This window comes from Odontesthes bonariensis, chromosome 11 (genome assembly GCF_027942865.1).
Source record: "Odontesthes bonariensis isolate fOdoBon6 chromosome 11, fOdoBon6.hap1, whole genome shotgun sequence".
NCBI classification, from domain to species: domain Eukaryota; kingdom Metazoa; phylum Chordata; class Actinopteri; order Atheriniformes; family Atherinopsidae; genus Odontesthes; species Odontesthes bonariensis.
Window position 1 is genome coordinate 29,453,003 of NC_134516.1, and position 20,470 is coordinate 29,473,472.

Consider the following 20,470-nt stretch of genomic DNA (forward strand, 5'->3'; position numbering starts at 1 on the left):
TTTCTTCTTCTTTTATGGAGACTCAGAATGTGTCCAAAGCTTTGCTGGACTTTCTTTAAAAAGTGATCCATCAGCTATATTCCATCAGCTATATTCCACATCTGCTGAATACAGAAAGTTTGGACGTGTTTGTGGCTGCTGCTGCTGTCCCAGCCATGATGTGTCCACACTGGGTGTTGTGTTCAGAAAGAAGGATCAGAAATGAGGACAGAAATGAGTGGATCTGAGGTGGAGGCCAGAGGCAGCTGGGAACAGAGGGACAGCAACACGCTCCTGGACACAACTGATACATGTTATAGAAACAAGAGTTAAAAAAAAAAGATAAGAATGCTCAGTGAGAGCAGCCAAACAACATATTTCCTCTGAGTGAGGAGTCCCAGCTGCAGCAGAGACCTGGGATTGTTCTTTTTCCAACAGTTGCTGGGTTCCTCATAACTTTCCTTACTGCCAAAAGTAATGGGACACGTGTAGAAACCCTCGGGCAACTCGTCGTCTGCCATGTCACAATACTGAAGTGGAGGAGATGATTTCTTGGTTTGACTCATTTTGCTTGTTGTTTTTAAGAACTTAAAATCAAAATGACTTTTTAAGATAGTAAGTAAGCATTGTTTCTAAGTGCTTGTTAAAATGACTATTTAAGATAGTAGTTAAGTGTTTTTTAGGCGATGTGAAAACCGTTTGCTGTGACTTTCAAATCTGCTTCAAAAACTGGACGTGTTTCTTCAGATAAACTCCTGACCAGCTGTGAAAAAGCAGTGAAAATGTCTGGCCTGTATAAACTTTGTGATGTCAAACAAGATCAGAGATGACATCGATTGTGACGTCCTCTTTGATTTTACATGGACATGGAGAGGAGAGGACGCTGGGGTGTGTCTGTTCGCCGCTTCTCCTTTCTGTGTTTTCCGTGTTTTCATACTGTGTTTTCATCCAATTTCATTCTATTTTGCTCCTGTCTAAGTAGCCAGTCTAAAATAGTCTAAAATAGTCTAAAATTTTAGGACCTCTGGATCTCATTATTTTTGACCATCTACTACCTACCGATGGTGTACCTGCCTGCTACCGGCTACCTGGAGTTGTCGACAACGTCCTGGGGGAGCTCTGCGCCCGGGAACCGCTTATCTCACCATCACCAGCGGATAGCTTCTTCTCTGTGTCCGCGGCAAGCCGATCCTCGGGATTGCCCCCCCTGCCCATCTCCATCTTTGGGATCCCTGTACAACAAGACCACCTGCAAATCGACACCAACAGGCAGGTGGCTAGTGCTGGCGTTGCTGTGGCTAGCGGCTAGTGTGGCAAGACAACGTCTCCCCTTGGACAGCATGAGACTCACTTATTCCGCCGCTCAACTTCTCCGAATCAAATCCACAATCTCCCCTGGATATAAAATCCCCCTCGCCATCAAAGAACTCGGACTCCTGTGCCGGCCTCGCTATGTGCACAGAAGCTGTCGGAAAAGGTTTGTTTACTACCAGCGGGATGAGCCATGTATTCCTTCCATATGGACGCCTGTCGCACATCTTACACGTCACCGGAGCGCTGCCGTCTCCGGCTGTAGTCCGTGCCGTAGTCTCGCTGGAAACACCGCGAGACTGTCACGCACCAAGCAGGACACAAAACGGGGAGCTGATTACAGCATACTCCGCCCTCTTCAGCGACACACCACCTCAACAAATATCAAAGTTGAACTTTTAAACACACAGTCCCTGAACAACAAATCCTCCTTCATTCAGGATCACATCGCTGACAAACAAATTGACTTTATGTGCCTTACAGAGACATGGCAACAACCGGAAGACTATTCTGCCTTGAATGAAGCCTGTCCTCCTGGCTATAGCTACCTGGAAAAAGCCCGCTGCACTGGCCGTGGTGGTGGCTTAGCCGTGGTATACCGAAGCAATTTTGATTTGTCTACCCTGCCCCTGCCTGCATATTCCTCATTCGAATGCCTTGCATTTAAATGCAACCCCCCCGGCTCATTCACAATACTCCTAGTCTATAGGCCCCCTAAACCTAACTCAGCTTTCATCCCAGAGATACATGACCTTCTCACTACACTCTGCACAACCTCAGCTAATATTATAATACTTGGTGACTTTAACATCCATGTCGACACTCCCTCCTGCCACCTTGCTGCTGAGTTTTTGCATCTCCTTGACTGCCTCACCCTGACACAACATGTTGTTGTCCCAACACACATCTGGGGGCACACTCTGGACCTAGTCATCACCAACTCCACTCTCATAAGCAACCTTTTGGTGTCCGATCTGGGCGTGTCTGACCACAAGGTCATCTCAATGGAGCTTCCAATATTGTTTCCCGCTGACAAACCCAAACGCCAGATCAGCTTCAGGAACTTTAAAAATATCGACCCAGATTCCCTAACCTTTGACCTACAGCAACTCTCTTCTGTTCATTTTCAAACAGACACTGACTCTGTAAATTTCTACAACGCATCACTGAGCAGCCTCCTGGATCTCCATGCCCCTGTCAAAACTAGAACAGTCACCTTCCCCCACTCAGCCCCCTGGTACACCAGCGAGGTGCAGGCAATGAAGAGAGCAGGATGTGTCCTCGAACGGCGTATCAAAGCTTCAGACCTCACAGTGCACAAATTAGCCTATCGGGAACATCAGAAGGCCTGCTCAAAATCCCTCATCGATGCACGGTCTCACTTCTACTCAAGACTCATCAATAATAACCCTGGAAACTCCAAAAGACTTTTCTCCACTGTTCATAACCTTCTCAAACCTCATATCCCCCCGAAACTGGACACCACACAGGAGCAGTGCAATAAATTCATCTCCTTCTTCAAGACAAAGGTAAATAACATCCGTTCCATCCTCTCCACCCCCTCTGCCCCCCCAACCCCAACTTACAGCCCTCAGCTTGGGATGGTCCAGCCTCTCTGCTGCTTCATGAGCATCACACAGTGTGAGGTTGAGGAAATCATGAGGAAGATGAAACTCTCTACCTGTGCCTTGGATCCTTTTCCCTCAGCCTTGATTAAAACTCACACCTCTGCCATTAGCCCCATGGTTACTAAAATCATAAACTACTCCCTTCAATCTGGCCACATCCCATCAGCCCTGAAGGTTGCCGTCATGAAACCACTCCTTAAAAAACCCAGCCTCAACCCGGAAGTGCTTGCCAACTACAGACCAATTTCAAACCTTCCATTCCTCTCAAAAGTGTTGGAAAAGGTAGTTGCTGCCCAACTTCATGACCATCTCAAACCAAACAACATGTTTGAAAAATTTCAGTATGGTTTCCGCCCTGGCCACAGCACTGAAACTGCTCTGGCCAGGTTCACTAATGACTTACTGATGTCAGCTGATGCTGGCTCACCATCCCTGCTCATTCTCCTTGACCTCACTGCAGCCTTTGATACGGTTGACCACCACATCCTCCTTCACCGCCTACACTCCACCATCGGACTCTCTGACTCAACTCTAAACTGGTTCACCTCCTATCTCACCAACAGAACTGAATACGTCTCCCTGGGAGAAGCCAAGTCTGACACTCTCCCTGTCTCCTGTGGTGTCCCCCAAGGGTCAGTCCTTGGCCCCACCCTTTTCACTATATACATGCTTCCCCTTGGCCGTGTCATCAGCCGGCATGGAATATCTTTCCATTGCTATGTTGATGACACCCAACTTTATTTTAAAATCAACCCAGTATCCTCTGTAACTCTACCCTCGTCCACACTCACCATCTGCCTGGAGGAGATAAAGGCGTGGATGAAGGAAAACTTTCTGCAGCTAAACAGTTCAAAAATTGAAGCAATTCTCATTGGCACCCCACATCAGACCCGGTCATCCTCCATTACCAGTATCACCTTCGCCGGCCACAACATCCACCTTTCCTCATCAGTCACCAACCTCGGAGTAATAATGGACCCTCACTTGACCTACGACCTCCACATCAAACAGCTTTGCAAAAACTCTTTTTACCACATTAGAAACATTGCAAAACTCCGCCCATCACTCTCTCTCCCAGATGCAGAAAAACTTGTCCACGCCTTTGTCTCCACCAGGCTGGACTACTGTAACGCCCTTCTCATCAGGGTCCCAAATAAAAACATTCAGAAGCTCCAATACATCCAAAACTGTGCTGCCCGGATCCTCACAAGGACAAGAAAATTCGAGCACATCACACCTGTCCTCAAATCCCTCCACTGGCTTCCTGTTTCCCTCAGGATCACATACAAGATTTCGTTACTGACCCACCAGTGCCTCCATGGTACTGCCCCAACCTACCTGAAGGAGCTACTCACCCCTCTACCCTCTCCACGACACCTCCGCTCCGGTCAGGCAAACCTCCTCCAGATCCCAAGGACCAAGCTCCGAACCATGGGAGACAGAGCCTTTTGCCACGCCGCTCCCTGTCTTTGGAATGCTCTCCCTGACCACCTGAGAGCTCCACTGACCCTGGACACTTTTAAAAAAGGCCTAAAAACCTACCTTTTTAAAAAAGCCTTTGATTAGGCCATTTTATTATTATAATTTTTTTCTCTGGAGACGCTCGCTCTCCATGTTCATATTTTTAATGTAGCACTTTGAGACTGTTCATTCAGTGTAAAGTGCTCTACAAATAAAATTTATTATTATTATTATTATTATTATTACTACAGTGATGACATCACAACTTTGTGAAGGCTTCTGTTCTGTCTCTTCTGGTCTGTGGTTCCAACCACAGATTCTGGATGGAAGTGAAGTCTGGATTCCAGAATGTTGATTTGTGTTCTCTGTTAATCTCTGGACGGCTTCAGCTGATTACTTCCTGTCACTGTCCCGTTGGAAGGTCCACTTCTGCCAGTTTTTCAGCAGCCAGTATCATGTTTTCCACCAGCAGTGTTTTCCAAGACAGAATAATGTCAGTTTGTTTCAAATGTTGCCAAAATAAACTATTACAATTACAACAAATGTCATCTCAGGGCACTTCAGTAATAAAGTCCAATTCAAGCCAATTAGAGTTCAGTTCATTGTAATTATAATCCAATTAATTCAATTCAAAATGAATCCAATTCATTCATACAGAGCAATTCAAAAAATATTTCCTAGCTAAGGAAACCAACAGATGGCACCGAACTTGCACCATTTCTACTTAGATAGAACTTTTTAATAGTTCTAAGATCATATCTTTCTGATTTTATTTGCATTTTACAAAGAGTCCCGAGTAATTATGAAAGTGAGGTTTTAATTTGAAGAAAAAGCCTCAAAATAAAGTGATTTTTAGGAGTATGCAGGGAATCATTTCCATCTAATGAACAGTTCAGTTATATTAAACAATGGTTCGGATCTTTGCCGTTTCATCCTGGTTAGTGGATCTCACGCTCGCTCGCCCCTGGCATCCCTCCTTCTGCTTAGTGCATCTTAAATCAGGTTATCAGTGCTGGACTTGGAGTGACACCCTCCACGCATTGTGAGGAGCTTCCTGGCCTTGATGTCAGTGGCCTCCATCTTTTTCTTTGGCCAGATTATTAAACCATTGGGATACCTGAAGACTTGACAGGGTGTGTGTTGTTGACTCAGACTTTGTTTTTCCCCTATTCAGCTGACTCTCCAGGACCTGCCTTACTTTTTGTAGGAACTTAACACATGACTTGTGGTAAGAAAGAATTTCCCCAACCTGAATTGCTGACCAATGTTGGTGAAATCACACAATAATAGAGCAGAGCAAAAGCTGAATACCGGATTTACATGTGTGACATGGATGCATTCATAAAAGCTCACAAGAAACTTTCATTTTAAAATTGTGCAGGTTTTAATGAGCAATAATCAACAATTTGATACAGGGTGTTCTCTCATTCACCTTGATTAGTTCTAAAGGCATTACAGAGGAGCTGTTCCTCCTAAAGACAATACATCTCTTTATTGCATAGTGTAAAGTTTGAAACATGTAAGTCCGCTTAAAGGGAACTAACAGAGGAGGAAAAAGGACGCAGCACTTTGTGGTTCATCTGCAGGAAAATACATTTGACTATGGCTGAAATTTATTCTGCAAACCATGCCAATCTAGGTGATTTTCCACAAAGCTTTCTTTCTAGCATTTGGTGTCCAACAGCCTGATATCGCTCAACCATGGGCGGCTCCACACAGTAAACGTGCACTGGTAAGGCTGAAAGAGACATTCAGAACACAATTAATGGGACTGAGATTACATTAATAATGGTACAGATATTGATAGATTTAGAATAAAATTAGACAACTCAACGGTATGACCGCTCAACACGAGGTCTGCTCTAGTGACAGAATACATGGGAATTACTCTTCCAAGAGCTCAAGTCTGAGCCTCTTTATGAGGTCATTTACCTGTGCATTCACCGGGCTTGAGGTGAGGTTACACTCTTCTAGCCTGGGAATTCCCATGCTGCTTTGCGCTCGATTTCATTCTCACTGCAAAGTCAGCCTGGAAACCACCGCCCTTATTTTTGCCAGAGTTTGGGAACCAATCACAGAACGGGGGGGGGCAGCAAGACGATGACGACGTCCATGCGCTACACCGAGGCTTGTAGAGTGTTAATCCAACATGACAGCGGGCACAACGTTTCCGTTCAATGCAGCCTTAGAAAGTGTTTCGGAGTAGATTCACCCTGGGGTCATTTGAACCGTGACATCCAGCCAAGTAGCCCACCCCAAGTTTTTCCGATATTGGCTGAACACATCAGCTGAGTTACTGAGTTATCCCGAATAGCTTAGTACAAGCGCTAACGGACCCTGGCAGTATCTCCAAAATTACCACACTAAAATCACATGTCATGACACCAAACTTCTACAGTAGTACAAATATGGTCTGTACTCACAAAACGATGCATTTGGAAGTTTGTACATAGTCCAGGAGTTTATTATTATCATCAACACAAGCCTGATAGCTTTTCTGCTGCTAAAGCTACGTCGACGTCACTTCTGGGAGCTTCAAAGTAAGATGAGGGTTGATCTACTACTGTAGACAACAAAGCAAGGCTGCTCAATTTCTCCATTATTAAAATAAATTCACAACTCTACAACATAAAAATTCATGTAGAATATAGCATATAGGCCTACTTTGTTGTCAATTTAAGTAGCTTAGAGCGCGAGTTTACTTTTATTTTCCATTTTTTTCTTCTTCCTCGTCGAATTTCTGTCGTCATCTGGTATAAGTGATACAATTGGCTATGAATTGCGCGCAAAGCAGCATGGGAAGAACCTGACCTCATTTGATAGACATTCGTAGCGCCCAATAAACGGCTCTAGGCATTCGTAAACCACGCCTCAAATACGAGAAAATGCACACCTAGTTCCCAGACCACCATCTCATCGAGATGTGGACACGTCAGCCAGGCTAACACTCTTCATTGACAGCGTCCTTTCTGCAGCCGTTTTTTACCAGTTTCACAGTTATGACGTAATTCGTCCCAGCAACCACCTGTAAGGAGAAGTAGACACACAGAAATGCAGAATATGTCACAATTCATTAATGAGGCACTACAGTGATACTATGGTGGATTTCAAGTCAAATATGCGTGGCCAAGTGTGACTTTAGATGTCTGGGTGGGGTGACCGAGCCAAACTGTTACGTAACCCCTGACAACCAGTCAAGATGAACGGGCATGTTTAACTAAATATGGATAAAAATGGCATACCTTTGGCTATTTTATAAAATACGGTAGTTGAGCAAAAAGCCTTAAGGAGCTGCACTGACTGCACGTCTAACTGTGTTTGACATTCTTTGATTCATGTGGGAAACACTCTGTTAAATCAAAAATACATCCACAGTTCAAAGCGGGACCTACCTGGGACTGAGCCCTGACCACCTCTGCCACATTGTGGAGGTAAATGTCGTTGGAGCGTCTGTTGTGTTGGACCACGGCGAAGTTCAGAGCATATTTGAACTCTTCGTCGTTGATATCTGCGTCGCTAAAGCCCCCCAGAATATTGCTCCACACAACGGCAAAAACGGCCGCAAGAAGGGGGAAAACAAGAGTCCACTGCATCGTTCTGCGGGTAAAACTTTACAGACACTAAACACCAAACAACAGGAACAACTAAATCACACCCGACGACGGCGCAGTTTTTATTGAAAACAACGACGTCACGGCGGCTCGGCACGCGGGAGTGGTGTGTCTCACAGCCAATCACCAATGTCTGCAACAGATGACAGGTGTCGTGCCAAAAAGTTATTGTCTGCCAGAATCTGATTCCCAGCCGCGGGAGCGCGCACAGCAGCCCATTGAGCGGTAGCGCAAAAGCGTCTGCTTTTCTCTGAGTTAAACGGTACACACAACTGCATTCTAATGTAATTATAGCAAAAGCACGTGTCTTCAAAGAACAACGTTTGTTGTTCCGTAATTATTACAACTGTGGCCAAAAGAAGTGCATTTTGTAGCAGACAGACAATCACTTTTTGGCACAACCGGCAGAGAGTTCCCCCCCCCCCCCCCCCCCCCCCTCCCTTTTCTTTCTGCACCTTTTCCCGGTTGGATCACTCATATTTGGCGTTTTGACTGAGGTTAAGTTTGGAAACACCAGCTCGAGACCCAACAAACACGTCAAGCGTGACAGCGAAGGTACGTCTAAACGCACCGTAACAAAAACTGTGGAAGCACTGTTTAGGAGATTAAACTTTTCCCAACCTCTGTCCTATTAGAGCGGGTCAAAAGTCACCCGTGAGCTCTCACATTGCTTTGAACGGCACGATGCAGAGGCTCCAGCTTTTGAAGTAAGAAGTGTTTTTACTAGTCATACTCAACTTTTAGAGCGACTTAAACAGATGTAATGGCACACAATGAGATTTTTCCTAAATAGTACCCCCCCTCCACACTCTGCAGGGACACTTTCTTTGGCCTGGACGTTGTGCAACAACAGCTTCTAATCGGGTCTGCTGTGGCAGCAGGGGGAATACTGGCTTATGCAGTGCACAGGAGGAGCAGGCCGAAAACGATCCCTTTGGGGAAGGGTGGTGGGGATCAGGAGAAAAGCCACAGTCAGAGGATGATAAAATATATCCATTTACAGTGCACACCTCAGATAAAGAGATCGAGGTGGTTTTACGTTTAAACTAACTTGATTACCTTTTAGATATGACAATAGAAAGTCTCTAATTCTGCCATGTGAAGCAGTCGGCACTTGTTTTTTTTTTTTTTTTTTGTTCTAACAGGACCTCCATGAGCGCATTGACAGAACCCGCTACAGCGACCCTTTAGAAGACATCTGCTTCCAGTATGGATTCAACTCCACTTATCTCAAGAAAGTGGTGTCCTATTGGAGGACTGGAAAAAGCAGGTGGCGGTGCTTAACAAATATCCACACTTCAAAACCAAAATCGAAGGTGAAGCTCCTTGAGGAATAAACCAAAAAAAGTTTCATGTTAAGAATTGGCCAAGAATGGCCCCACATGTTTTTCTGCCTTTGTTGTGGTGCAGGACTGGACGTGCACTTCATCCATGTACGCCCACCTTCCAGTGGGAATCAGAGGGTTCTGCCATTCATGCATGTTCACGGCTGGCCAGGCTCCTTTTATGAGTTCTACAGGATCCTACCACTTCTGACACAAAACCATGATAGCGTAGCGTTTGAGGTCATAATCCCATCTCTCCCTGGCTACGGCTTCTCAGAAGCCCCTCATAAAAAAGGTAGATCATTCTAAATAAATGTAAACACCTCTCAGCTTGGACTACGGTCAAATGAGTAATAAAATCTGACAGGTTATGTGCTGGAAGAGCCAAACTGAGGCCAGTTGTATGTTCATGGTCATGGCGTCCCTGAGTTTGTGGACTCCTGAGTTACTTTAGGAAGCTTGGATCCTCCCTGATTCATTTACAATTTATAGAATAAGACGTACTTCTTGCAGTTGTGACACATCATATCTTGACTGAAAGATTGTCAGTCAGCATTGTATTTTCATCCCAGTAACTGGATCTAAACAGGAGGAACTGATGCTTGTGCTGCCGTGTTTCAGGTGCAGAGGAGAGTGGGGTCCACACAGCTGAGTCTGAGTATTTGGTTGTAAAAAAGAACTATAACAAATATCAGCAGATTAGATTTGAGCTGTTTTGGGTAAATTGTCTCATCTTGGTCATATATTAATAATGGCATTAATACCATGACTGAGTGTGTGACTGACTATATAAACTTCTGTGTGGACAACACCATCCCCACCAGAACAGTGAGATGCTTCCCTAATAACAAACCCTGGATCACCAGTGAGCCGAAGGAACTATTGAACAGGAAAAAAAGAGCCTTTAGGGAGCGAGACAGGGAGTTACTGAGGAGTATACAGAAGCAGCTCAAAGTCAAGATCAGAGAGAGCAAGGAGGTGTATAGAAAGAAGGTTGAGAGTAAACTGCAGAGGAACAATATCAGAAATGTGTGGTCAGGAATGAAGAAGATCACAGGCCTCAAGCAGAGGGAGGATCAGATGGATGGAAGTCTGGACAGAGCAAATGAGCTGAACACATTCTTTAACAGGTTCAGTTCAGGAACAAGCTCACCATCCTCCCCTCCTGTTCCCAGCCAAAGAGACATCCCACCCTCCTCTGACCCACAGCTTTCCTGTAACATCTCCACCTCCACCTCAGTCATGGATTCTTCTGCTTCCACTAGTTTGTCTTCAACCCAATCAGGAGATGCTGCTGTCCCCTTTGCCTCCCCCTCCCACTTTTCTGTTTCTAGAAGTCAGGTGAAGAGGCAGTTGGAGAGACTGAACCGGAACAAGGCTGTAGGTCCAGATGGTGTCAGCCCCCGAGTCCTGAAGGCCTGTGCAGAGCAGCTCTGTGGAATTCTGCAACACCTTTTCAACCTTAGCTTGACCCAAGAGAAGGTACCACTGTTGTGGAAGACATCCTGTCTGGTTCCGGTACCAAAGAAAACTCATCCTTCAGACATCAATGACTACAGACCTGTTGCCCTGACATCCCACATCATGAAGGTCCTGGAGAGACTCCTGTTGACCCACCTGTGTAAGCAAACCAGCACATATCAGGACCCCCTGCAGTTTGCTTATCGCCATGGAGTTGGAGTTGAAGACGCTATCATACACCTGCTTCAACAAACCCACTGTCATCTGGACAAAGCAGGCAGCACTGTGAGGATCATGTTCTTTGATTTCTCCAGTGCATTTAACACAATCCAGCCTGATCTGCTTCGTCTGAAACTCCAGAAGACTCAGGTGGAGGCCTCAACAATCACCTGGATTAATGACTACCTGACAAACAGACCACAGTTTGTCAGACTGAAGAATTGTGTGTCTAACCAGGTGATCAGCAGCACAGGAGCACCACAGGGGACTGTACTCTCACCATTCCTTTTCACTCTGTACACTTCAGACTTCCAGTACAAGTCAGACTCCTGTCATCTACAGAAATATTCAGATGACTCTGCAGTTGTCGGGTGTATCAGAGATGGACCAGAAGCTGAGTACAGAGAGCTGGTGGACCACTTTGTGGCATGGTGTGGGAACAATCATCTCATCTTGAATGTTAACAAAACAAAGGAGATGATTGTAGATTTCAGGAGAAACAGGGTCAGATCAAACCCTGTTTCCATCATGGGAGAAGAAGTGGAGGTGGTTGAGGAATATAAATACCTTGGTGTTCATGTGGACAACAGACTGGACTGGAGACACAACAGTGAAGCCATCTACAAGAAAGGACAGAGCAGACTGTACTTCTTGAGGAAGCTAAGGTCCTTCAAGGTTTGCAACAAGATGTTGCAGATCTTCTACAAGTCTGTTGTTGAGAGCGTCATTTCCTCTTGCGTCATCTGTTGGGGCAGCAGCATCAGAACCAGGGACCTAAAAAGACTCAACAACTTGATAAGGTAGGCTGGTTCTGTTCTGGGGACGACTGTGGAATCTGGAGACAATAATGCAAAGAAGGATTTTGCATAAAATCAAGAGAATTATGGACAACCCTGAACATCCTCTCCGTGAGACTGTTATCGGAAAACAGAGTCTCTTCAGTCAAAGGCTTCTTCAGTTTGGATGCAAAACTGACCGCTACAGGAAATCTTTCCTGCCCACAGCCATCAGCATCTATAATAACTCCTTGATTTAATTGAGCTACATCAACATTTAATTTCCCTCTGGGATAAATAAAGTATTTTTGAATTTGAATTTGAATTGAATTTGAATTAACTTTACAAAATGCAAAGAAGCAGCAAACTGTGTGTGGAAGGACAGTGAAGCTATGAAGCATAGGAAGCACACGTGGTTCTGCTTAATATAGCCGTTTCATTTCCTCTGCAGAGGGCCGAAAGAAGCGTGACGTCCCAAACTGGGCCATGACCTCCTCTGACTCCTTCGGCCGGGTGGAGGAGCTCAGAAAACATGCCGGCTGCGACCGGATCGAGGATCTGGACAGAATCTTTTGGGCTCGCTTTCCCTCCGCAGACGGACTCGGATACGGAGTCCGTGACCCGGAAGAGTAGAAACACAAACGGGAGCTTCAGTTTGTGTAGGTTCGATGCACAAGTACCGAGGTGTTTTTCAGTGGACCTCCACCAACAGAGATGAGAGATTCAGCAGACTGATGATGCTAAACAGATGGCTCAAAGACATGTGTGCTGCTCATTCAATGAACTTTATTGACAATTTCAACATCTTTTGGGGACGCAGGCACCTCTTTAAGGCAGATGGATTTCACCTTAACAAGTCAGGAGTTCAGTTGCTAAGCTCCAACATTTTTTACTCTCTGCGTCACACACCAGCAGCCCCTATCAAGGACGAGACAGGACAAAATGATCCAAAAGGACAGATAGGACAATGCTCTGGTGAGGGCGCTGAGACAAGGACTGACCATGGAGGACAGCAGATCCAGAAAGTACCTGCAACGTCATCAGCCTCACCCCAAGATAAGGAGTCTTCACCAGCCCCGGCAGTCCAACAGGTGGAGTCTCCCCCAGCCCCAGTGGGAAACCCCCAGCGTTCGCCCCCCCCCGGACCCCACCCAGCCCCCAGCACTCTCCACTCAGTCTGGAGTGGCTCACTTCTGGAGCTTTCTCAATATTAGAATACCATTGACACCACACCAAAATCCCATATTCTTCCCCCCTAACATCCCACCTCATCCAGCCCCTCCCATTCCACCACGTCCATCACGTTGGAAACAGCCCTCAAACAGAAGTGACCAAGCCCCCCCACCTCCTCTGAATCATCATATCTGTGAGTCTGTCTGATATGTGCCGGGTCCAGGCTGTAATACTGATATCAAGAATGCTCTTCCCCAGATAAAGTCAGGGCCCTATGGAGTTCAGACAGCCTTTTCAATCCCTGTGATGACAGGAAACAGAAAAGTGGTCAAACTGGTGAGAAATAAAAAAGGTTCAGATAAATCTACCAATCTATTGAATATAGTGTGTCAACCCCGAAACGCACCAGTATCACCTGTTGTCTCCACGAGATTAGCCTTACCCAATATCAGATCACTAGCCAACAAATCCCTCTTAGTAAATTCAATTCAATTCAATTCATTTTTATTTATATAGCGCCAAATACAACAAATGTCATCTCAAGGCACTTAGATAGTAAGTCCAATTCAAGCCAATTGGAATTCAATTAATTAATAATAATCATAATTCATAAAATAATCCAATTCGTTCATATAGAGCCAATTCAAAAACAATTTCCTTGCTAAGAAAACCAACAGATTGCACTGAAAACTTTTTGTTTTTCGGTCCAATCTCCCGGCCTGAGCGTGCCTGAGGCGACTGTGGAGAGAAACGACTCCCTATTAACAGGAAGAAACCTCTGGCAGAACCAGACTCAGGAAAGGTGGCCATCCGCCTCGACCAGCTGGGGTTTGAGAAGACAGAAAGGGGGGGAGGGCCGCAGCGGCGGCGGCACTGTAACACCATTCAAAGGATATCTGTTGGAACAGGGAAACACGAGTTAATGACCACAATAATATCACATATACATAAAGAGAGTAAAGTGAGGAAAGGTGTGACAGATGAGGCCCCCCAGCAGTCTAGTCTAGTCTAAATGACGTGATCATGACCTATAATCTAGACTTTTTATTTCTTAGTGAAACATGGCTGACTGAATGTAGCTGTGATACCATTCTCAATGAGGCAGCACCAACAAATTTCAGTTTTATCATTAAGTGTCGAAGTGGTAAGAAGGGTGGGGGAGTGACCGCCATTTTTAAATCAGTCTTTCAGTGCAAAGAAATTTTACTTGGTGATTTTAGCTCGTTTGAATATCTCTGTTTTTTAGTAAAGGGAGATCCAAAAGTTATCTTCCTAATCATTTATAGACCACCAAGATACCCAGGAACTTTCTTTGATGAGTTTGCTGAACTGCTGTCAGTTATCTGCACTGATTATAACTTTTTGACACTACTTGACACTTTTGGCCTCCATCAATATGTGAATGGACCCACACATACTCGAGGCCACACACTGGATCTGGTTATCTCTAAAGGTGTTGACGTTTCTTCTGTTGATATCAAGGACTCAGCGCTCTCTGATCATTTCTGTGTGTTCTCTGACTTACAGTTAACTCCAAACATTCAGTTAATCCATGTGTCTGTTAGAAAAAGGTACATAAATGAGAATACCAGTGCTAAGTTTATGGAAGTTATAGCTATGTCATCAACTGCGAGTGCAGAGACAGTTGATGAACTCTTAGATAACTTTAACTTGAAAATCTCAAATGTCATGGATACTATTGCACCTGTTAAAAATAAGATGATCTTGAGCAGAAAGCGAACACCATGGAGGAACACTATGATGGTAAAGGCCTTGAAAACAGAATGCAGGAAAGCAGAGCGTAAATGGCGAAAAACTAAACTTCAAATTCACCATGACCTCTACAAACAAAGTCTTTGTAATTTTAACAAAGCGGCGTATGGAGACAGTCATCTGGAGACAGTGCGAGATATATCTGTGTGTCATCTGCATAGCTGTGGTAGTTGACTTTAGAGTTCTTCAGAATTTGACCCAGAGGCAGCATGTATAGAGTGAACAGAAGGGGTCCAAGAACTGACCCCTGAGGAACTCCACATGTCATAGCCACTCGATCAGATTGATTGCTTCCAATGGTCACAAAATAACTCCGCTCCTCCAAGTAGGACCTGAACCATTCTAGGATTGTCCCGCTGAGTCCTGCCCAGGTTTCCAACCTGTTCAGCAGTATACTGTGATCCACAGTGTCAAATGCAGCGCTGAGATCCAACAATACCAGAACTGACACCTTGCCTGAGTCAGTGTTCAACCTTATGTCATTTAACACTTTAATAAGAGCCGTTTCTGTACTGTGGTGAGGTCGGAAGCCTGACTGAAATTTGTCAAGGAGTCCACTGGAGTTCAAGATGTTACTGAGTTGATTAAAAAACACTTTCTCAACAATCTTGGCTATAAAAGGAATATTTGAGATGGGTCTGTAGTTGGTTAAAATGGAAGCATCCAATGTTGTCTTTTTTAGGAGTGGCTTGATGGCAGCTAATTTTAAGGGTTTAGGAAACGTGCCTGATTGAAGTGAGCAGTTTATTATTTGCTGGAAATCTGTTTGGACAGAGTTTACAATAGTTTTAAAGAAGTCAGATGGCATTGTGTCAAGACAGGATGTTGATGGTTTAAGATGCTGGACTGTTTCTTCTATGGTTTTTTGGTCAACTGTATTGAATTCTGACATCATAGTTGATTGATTCCTAGGTGGTTTTAAGGATTGCGCCATTTTATTAATTTTGCTGATTTATGTTGCCTTATAGATTTGATTTTTTCATTGAAAAAACAAGCAAATTCATTGCATTTTTCTGTGGAACAGAGTTCTGAAACTATCTGTTTTGGGGGGGTTATCAGCTTATTAACCATAGCAATCAGAGCACGAGTGTTGTTGATGTTCTTATTAATCATTTCAGATAAGTGTTGCTGTCTAGCCCGGAGTAACCCGTGGTTGAAATTACAAAGACTTTGTTTGTAGAGGTCATGGTGAATTTGAAGTTTAGTTTTTCGCCATTTACGCTCTGCTTTCCTGCATTCTGTTTTCAAGGCCTTTACCATCATAGTGTTCCTCCATGGTGTTCGCTTTCTGCTCAAGATCATCTTATTTCTAACAGGTGCAATAGTATCCATGACATTTGAGATTTGAATGGTATCACAGCTACATTCAGTCAGCCACGTTTCACTAAGAAATAAAAAGTCTAGACCATAGGTCATGATCATGTCTTTTACTAAGAGGGATTTGTTGGCTAGTGATCTGATATTGAGTAGGGCTAATCTCGTGGAGACAACATGTGATACTGGTGCGTTTCGTGGTTGACACACTATATTCAATAGATTGGTAGATTTATCTGAACCTTTTTTATTTCTCACCAGTTTGACCACTTTTCTGTTACCTGTCATCACAGGGATTGAAAAGGCTGTCTGAACTCCATAGGGCCCTGACTTTATCTGGGGAAGAGCATTCTTGATATCAGTATTACAGCCTGGACCCGGCACATATCAGTCAGACTCACAGATATGATGATTCAGAGGAGGTGGGGGGGCTTGGTCACTTCTGTTTGAGGGTTGTTTCCAACGTGATGGACGTGGTGGAATGGGAGGGGCTGGATGAGGTGGGATGTTAGGGGGGATTCCCACTGGGGGTTTCCCACTGGGGCTGGGGGAGACTCCACCTGTTGGGCTGTTGGGGCTGGTGAAGACTCCTTATCTTGGGGTGAGGCTGATGACGTTGCAGGTTAGCCTGATTAACATAGACTTTCAAATCTCTTCGAGATTCTGGTCTGACCAAGACCATAACGAATACGATTCGAAATGGCCTGGTCAACCCGCCTCCCTCGGGTTGCTACTGGTTGTGGCCAGAAAAGGCTGTGCCTAAGCTTAAGCCAATCACACCACTCTTTCCTCTGACATATGATTTAGCTACCAGCGGGGCTAACTGGTAGATTAAACTCTTACCAAAGCCAGTAGGGAGCAAGGCGAAAACGTCTTTCCTGTCAAGAAATGATTCAAGGGCTGTTCTTTGCTCGATTTTTAACGAGAATCTCCCGTCGAACGCTTTCATTACAGCATCTACAGCAGTGTCAAAAGCTTGACGCTGCTCCATGTTGATATTGAATGAAGCACTTCCGTGTACAATCCATGGGTTGAGTGGCAGTTCAACCACGTCACTACCTTGAACACGCCTCTACCCTGGGCCGTTGGCGCTGCTCAAAGTTGATTGCTTCCCGACAAAGTGGGTGGAGTTCCCATTTTTCGGGAACTCGAATCCACCTGAATGAGCAGTTTGCCTGAGTAAGTGTAGCAGAGCCGAAGGTGTTGCGTGAAATCCATCTGCCTTAAAGTGGTGCCTGCCTCCCCAAAAGATGTTGAAATTGTCAATAAAGTTCATTGAATGAGCAGCACACATATCTTTGAGCCATCTGTTTAGCATCATCAGTCTGCTGAATCTCTCATCTCCTTTCCAAAAAGTTGGTGGAGGTCCACTGAAAAACACCTCGGTACTTGTGCATCGAACCTTCACAAACTGGAGCTCCTGTTTGCGCTTCTACTCTTCCGGGTCACGGCCAGATCCTGGATCCGGTCGCAGCCGGCATGTTTTCTGAGCTCCTCCACCCGGCCGAAGGACTCAGAGGAGGTCATGGCCCAGTTTGGGACGCCACGCTTCTGTCGGCCCTCTGCAGAGGAAATGAAACGGCTTTAAGCAGAACCACGTGTGCTTCCTATGTTTCATAGCTTCACTGTCCTTCCACACACAGTTTGCTTCCTAAAGTAACTCAGGAGTCCACAAACTCAGGGACGCCATGACCATGAACATACAACTGGCCTCAGTTTGGCTCTTCCAGCACATAACCTGTCAGATTTTATTACTCATTTGACCGTAGTCCAAGCTGAGAGGCGTTTACATTTATTTAGAATGATCTACCTTTTTTATGAGGGGCTTCTGAGAAGCCGTAGCCAGGGAGAGATGGGATTATGACCTCAAACGCTACGCTATCATGGTTTTGTGTCAGAAGTGGTAGGATCCTGTAGAACTCATAAAAGGAGCCTGGCCAGCCGTGAACATGCATGAATGGCAGAACCCTATGATTCCCACTGGAAGGTGGGCGTACATGGATGAAGTGCACGTCCAGTCCTGCACCCCAACAAAGGCAGAAAAACATGTGGGGCCATTCTTGGCCAATTCTTAACTTGAAACTTTTTTTGGTTTATTCCTCAAGGAGCTTCACCTTCGATTTTGGTTTTGAAGTGTGGATATTTGTTAAGCACCGCCACCTGCTTTTTCCAGTCCTCCAATAGGACACCACTTTCTTGAGATAAGTGGAGTTGAATCCATACTGGAAGCAGCTGTCTTCTAAAGGGTCGCTGTAGCGGGTTCTGTCAATGCGCTCATGGAGGTCCTGTTAGAACAACAAAAAAAAAAAAACAAGTGCCGACTGCTTCACATGGCAGAATTAGAGACTTTCTATTGTCATATCTAAAAGGTAATCAAGTTAGTTTAAACGTAAAAGCACCTCGATCTCTTTATCTGAGGTGTGCACTGTAAATGGATATATTTTATCATCCTCTGACTGTGGCTTTTCTCCTGATCCCCACCACCCTTCCCCAAAGGGATAGTTTTCGGCCTGCTCCTCCTGTGCACTGCATAAGCCAGTATTCCCCCTGCTGCCACAGCAGACCCGATTAGAAGCTGTTGTTGCACAACGTCCAGGCCAAGGAAAGTGTCCCTGCAGAGTGTGGAGGGGGGGTACTATTTAGGAAAAATCTCATTGTGTGCCATTACATCTGTTTAAGTCGCTCTAAAAGTTGAGTATGACTAGTAAAAACACTTCTTACTTCAAAAGCTGGAGCCTCTGCATCGTGCCGTTCAAAGCAATGTGAGAGCTCACGGGTGACTTTTGACCCGCTCTAATAGGACAGAGGTTGGGAAAAGTTTAATCTCCTAAACAGTGCTTCCACAGTTCTTGTTACGGTGCGTTTAGACGTACCTTCGCTGTCACGCTTGACGTGTCTGTTGGGTCTCGAGTTGGTGTTTCCGAACCTAACCTCAGTCAAAACGCCAAATATGAGTGATCCAACCGGGAAAAGGTGCAGAAAGAAAAGGGGGGGGGGGTCTCTCTGCCGGTTGTGCCAAAAAGTGATTGTCTGTCTGCTACAAAATGCACTTCTTTTGGCCACAGTTGTAATAATTACGGAACAACAAACGTTGTTCTTTGAAGACACGTGCTTTTGCTATAATTACATTAGAATGCAGTTGTGTGTATCTCCATATTATGACCGTTTAACTCAGAGAAAAGCAGACGCTTTTGCGCTACCGCTCAATGGGCTGTTGTGCGCGCTCCCGCGGCCGGGAATCAGATTCTGGCAGACAATAACTTTTTGGCACGACACCTGTCATCTGTTGCAGACATTGGTGATTGGCTGTGAGACACACCACTCCCGCGTGCCGAGCCGCCGTGACGTCGTTGTTTTCAATAAAAACTGCGCCGTCGTCGGGTGTGATTTAGTTGTTCCTGTTGTTTGGTGTTTAGTGTCCATAAAGTTTTACCCGCAGAAAGATGCAGTGGACTCTTGTTTTCCCCCTTCTTGCGGCCGTTTTTGCCGTTGTGTGGAGCGATATTCTGGGGGGCTTTAGCGACGCAGATATCAACGACGAAGAGTTCAAATATGCTCTGAACTTCGCCGTGGTTCAACACAACAGACGCTCCAACGACATGTACCTCCACAAAGTGGCAGAGGTGGTCAGGGCTCAGTCCCAGGTAGGTCCCGCTTTGAACTGTGGATGTATTTTTGATTTAACAGAGTGTTTCCCACATGAATCAAAGAATGTCAAACACAGTTAGACGTGCAGTCAGTGCAGCTCCTTAAAGGAGCGTATTTTATAAAATAGCCAAAGGTATGCCATTTTTATCCATATTTAGTTAAACATGCCCGTTCATCTTGACTGGTTGTCAGGGGTTACGTAACAGTTTGGCTCGGTCACCCCACCCAGACATCTAAAGTCACACTTGGCCACGCATATTTGACTTGAAATCCACCAGAGTATCACTGTAGTGCCTCATTAATGAATTGTGACACATTCTGCATTTCTGTGTGTCTACTTCTCCTTACAGGTGGTTGAAGGGACGAATTACGTCATAACTGTGAAACTGGTAAAAACCGGCTGCAGAAAGGACGCTGTCAAAGAAGAGTGTAACCTCACCTCAAGCCCGGTGAATGCACAGGTAAATGACCTCATAAAGAGGCTCAGACTTGAGCTCTTGGAAGAGTAATTCCCATGTATTCTGTCACTAGAGCAGACCTCGTGTTGAGCGGTCATACCGTTGAGTTGTCTAATTGTATTCTAAATCTATCAATATCTGTACCATTATTAATGCAATCTCAGTCCCATTAAATGTGTTCTGAATGTCTCTTTCAGCCTTACCAGTGCACGTTTACTGTGTGGAGCCGCCCAGGGTTGAGCGATATCAGGCTGTTGGACACCAAATGCTAGAAAGAAAGCTTTGTGGAAAATCACCTAGATTGGCATGGTTTGCAGAATAAATTTCAGCCAT

General features: G+C 45.1%; 2 protein-coding genes and 2 pseudogenes across 2 annotated transcripts; 2 read left to right on the forward strand and 2 right to left on the reverse strand.

Moving 5' to 3' along the window:
* Positions 1-5,739: 5,739 nt before the first annotated feature.
* LOC142391238 (cystatin-C-like) lies at positions 5,740-8,151 on the reverse strand. Its single transcript, XM_075477012.1, has 4 exons — positions 7,772-8,151; positions 7,328-7,404; positions 6,312-6,354; positions 5,740-6,117 (listed from the first exon to the last, which is right to left on the reverse strand). Exons 1-4 carry the CDS (start codon positions 7,970-7,972, stop codon positions 6,043-6,045), a joined length of 396 nt encoding a protein of 131 aa, XP_075333127.1. The 5' UTR covers positions 7,973-8,151; the 3' UTR covers positions 5,740-6,042.
* A 374-nt stretch (positions 8,152-8,525) lies between these two features.
* On the forward strand, positions 8,526-12,404 carry LOC142391239 (epoxide hydrolase 1-like; annotated as a pseudogene).
* Positions 12,405-17,800: 5,396 nt separating this feature from the next.
* On the reverse strand, positions 17,801-18,775 carry LOC142391240 (epoxide hydrolase 1-like; annotated as a pseudogene).
* A 629-nt stretch (positions 18,776-19,404) lies between these two features.
* On the forward strand, positions 19,405-20,470 carry LOC142391894 (cystatin-C-like). The gene is made up of 3 exons (XM_075478080.1): positions 19,405-19,675; positions 20,030-20,140; positions 20,335-20,470. The coding sequence occupies exons 1-3, from the start codon at positions 19,475-19,477 to the stop codon at positions 20,407-20,409; spliced, it is 387 nt and encodes a 128-aa protein (XP_075334195.1). The 5' UTR covers positions 19,405-19,474; the 3' UTR covers positions 20,410-20,470.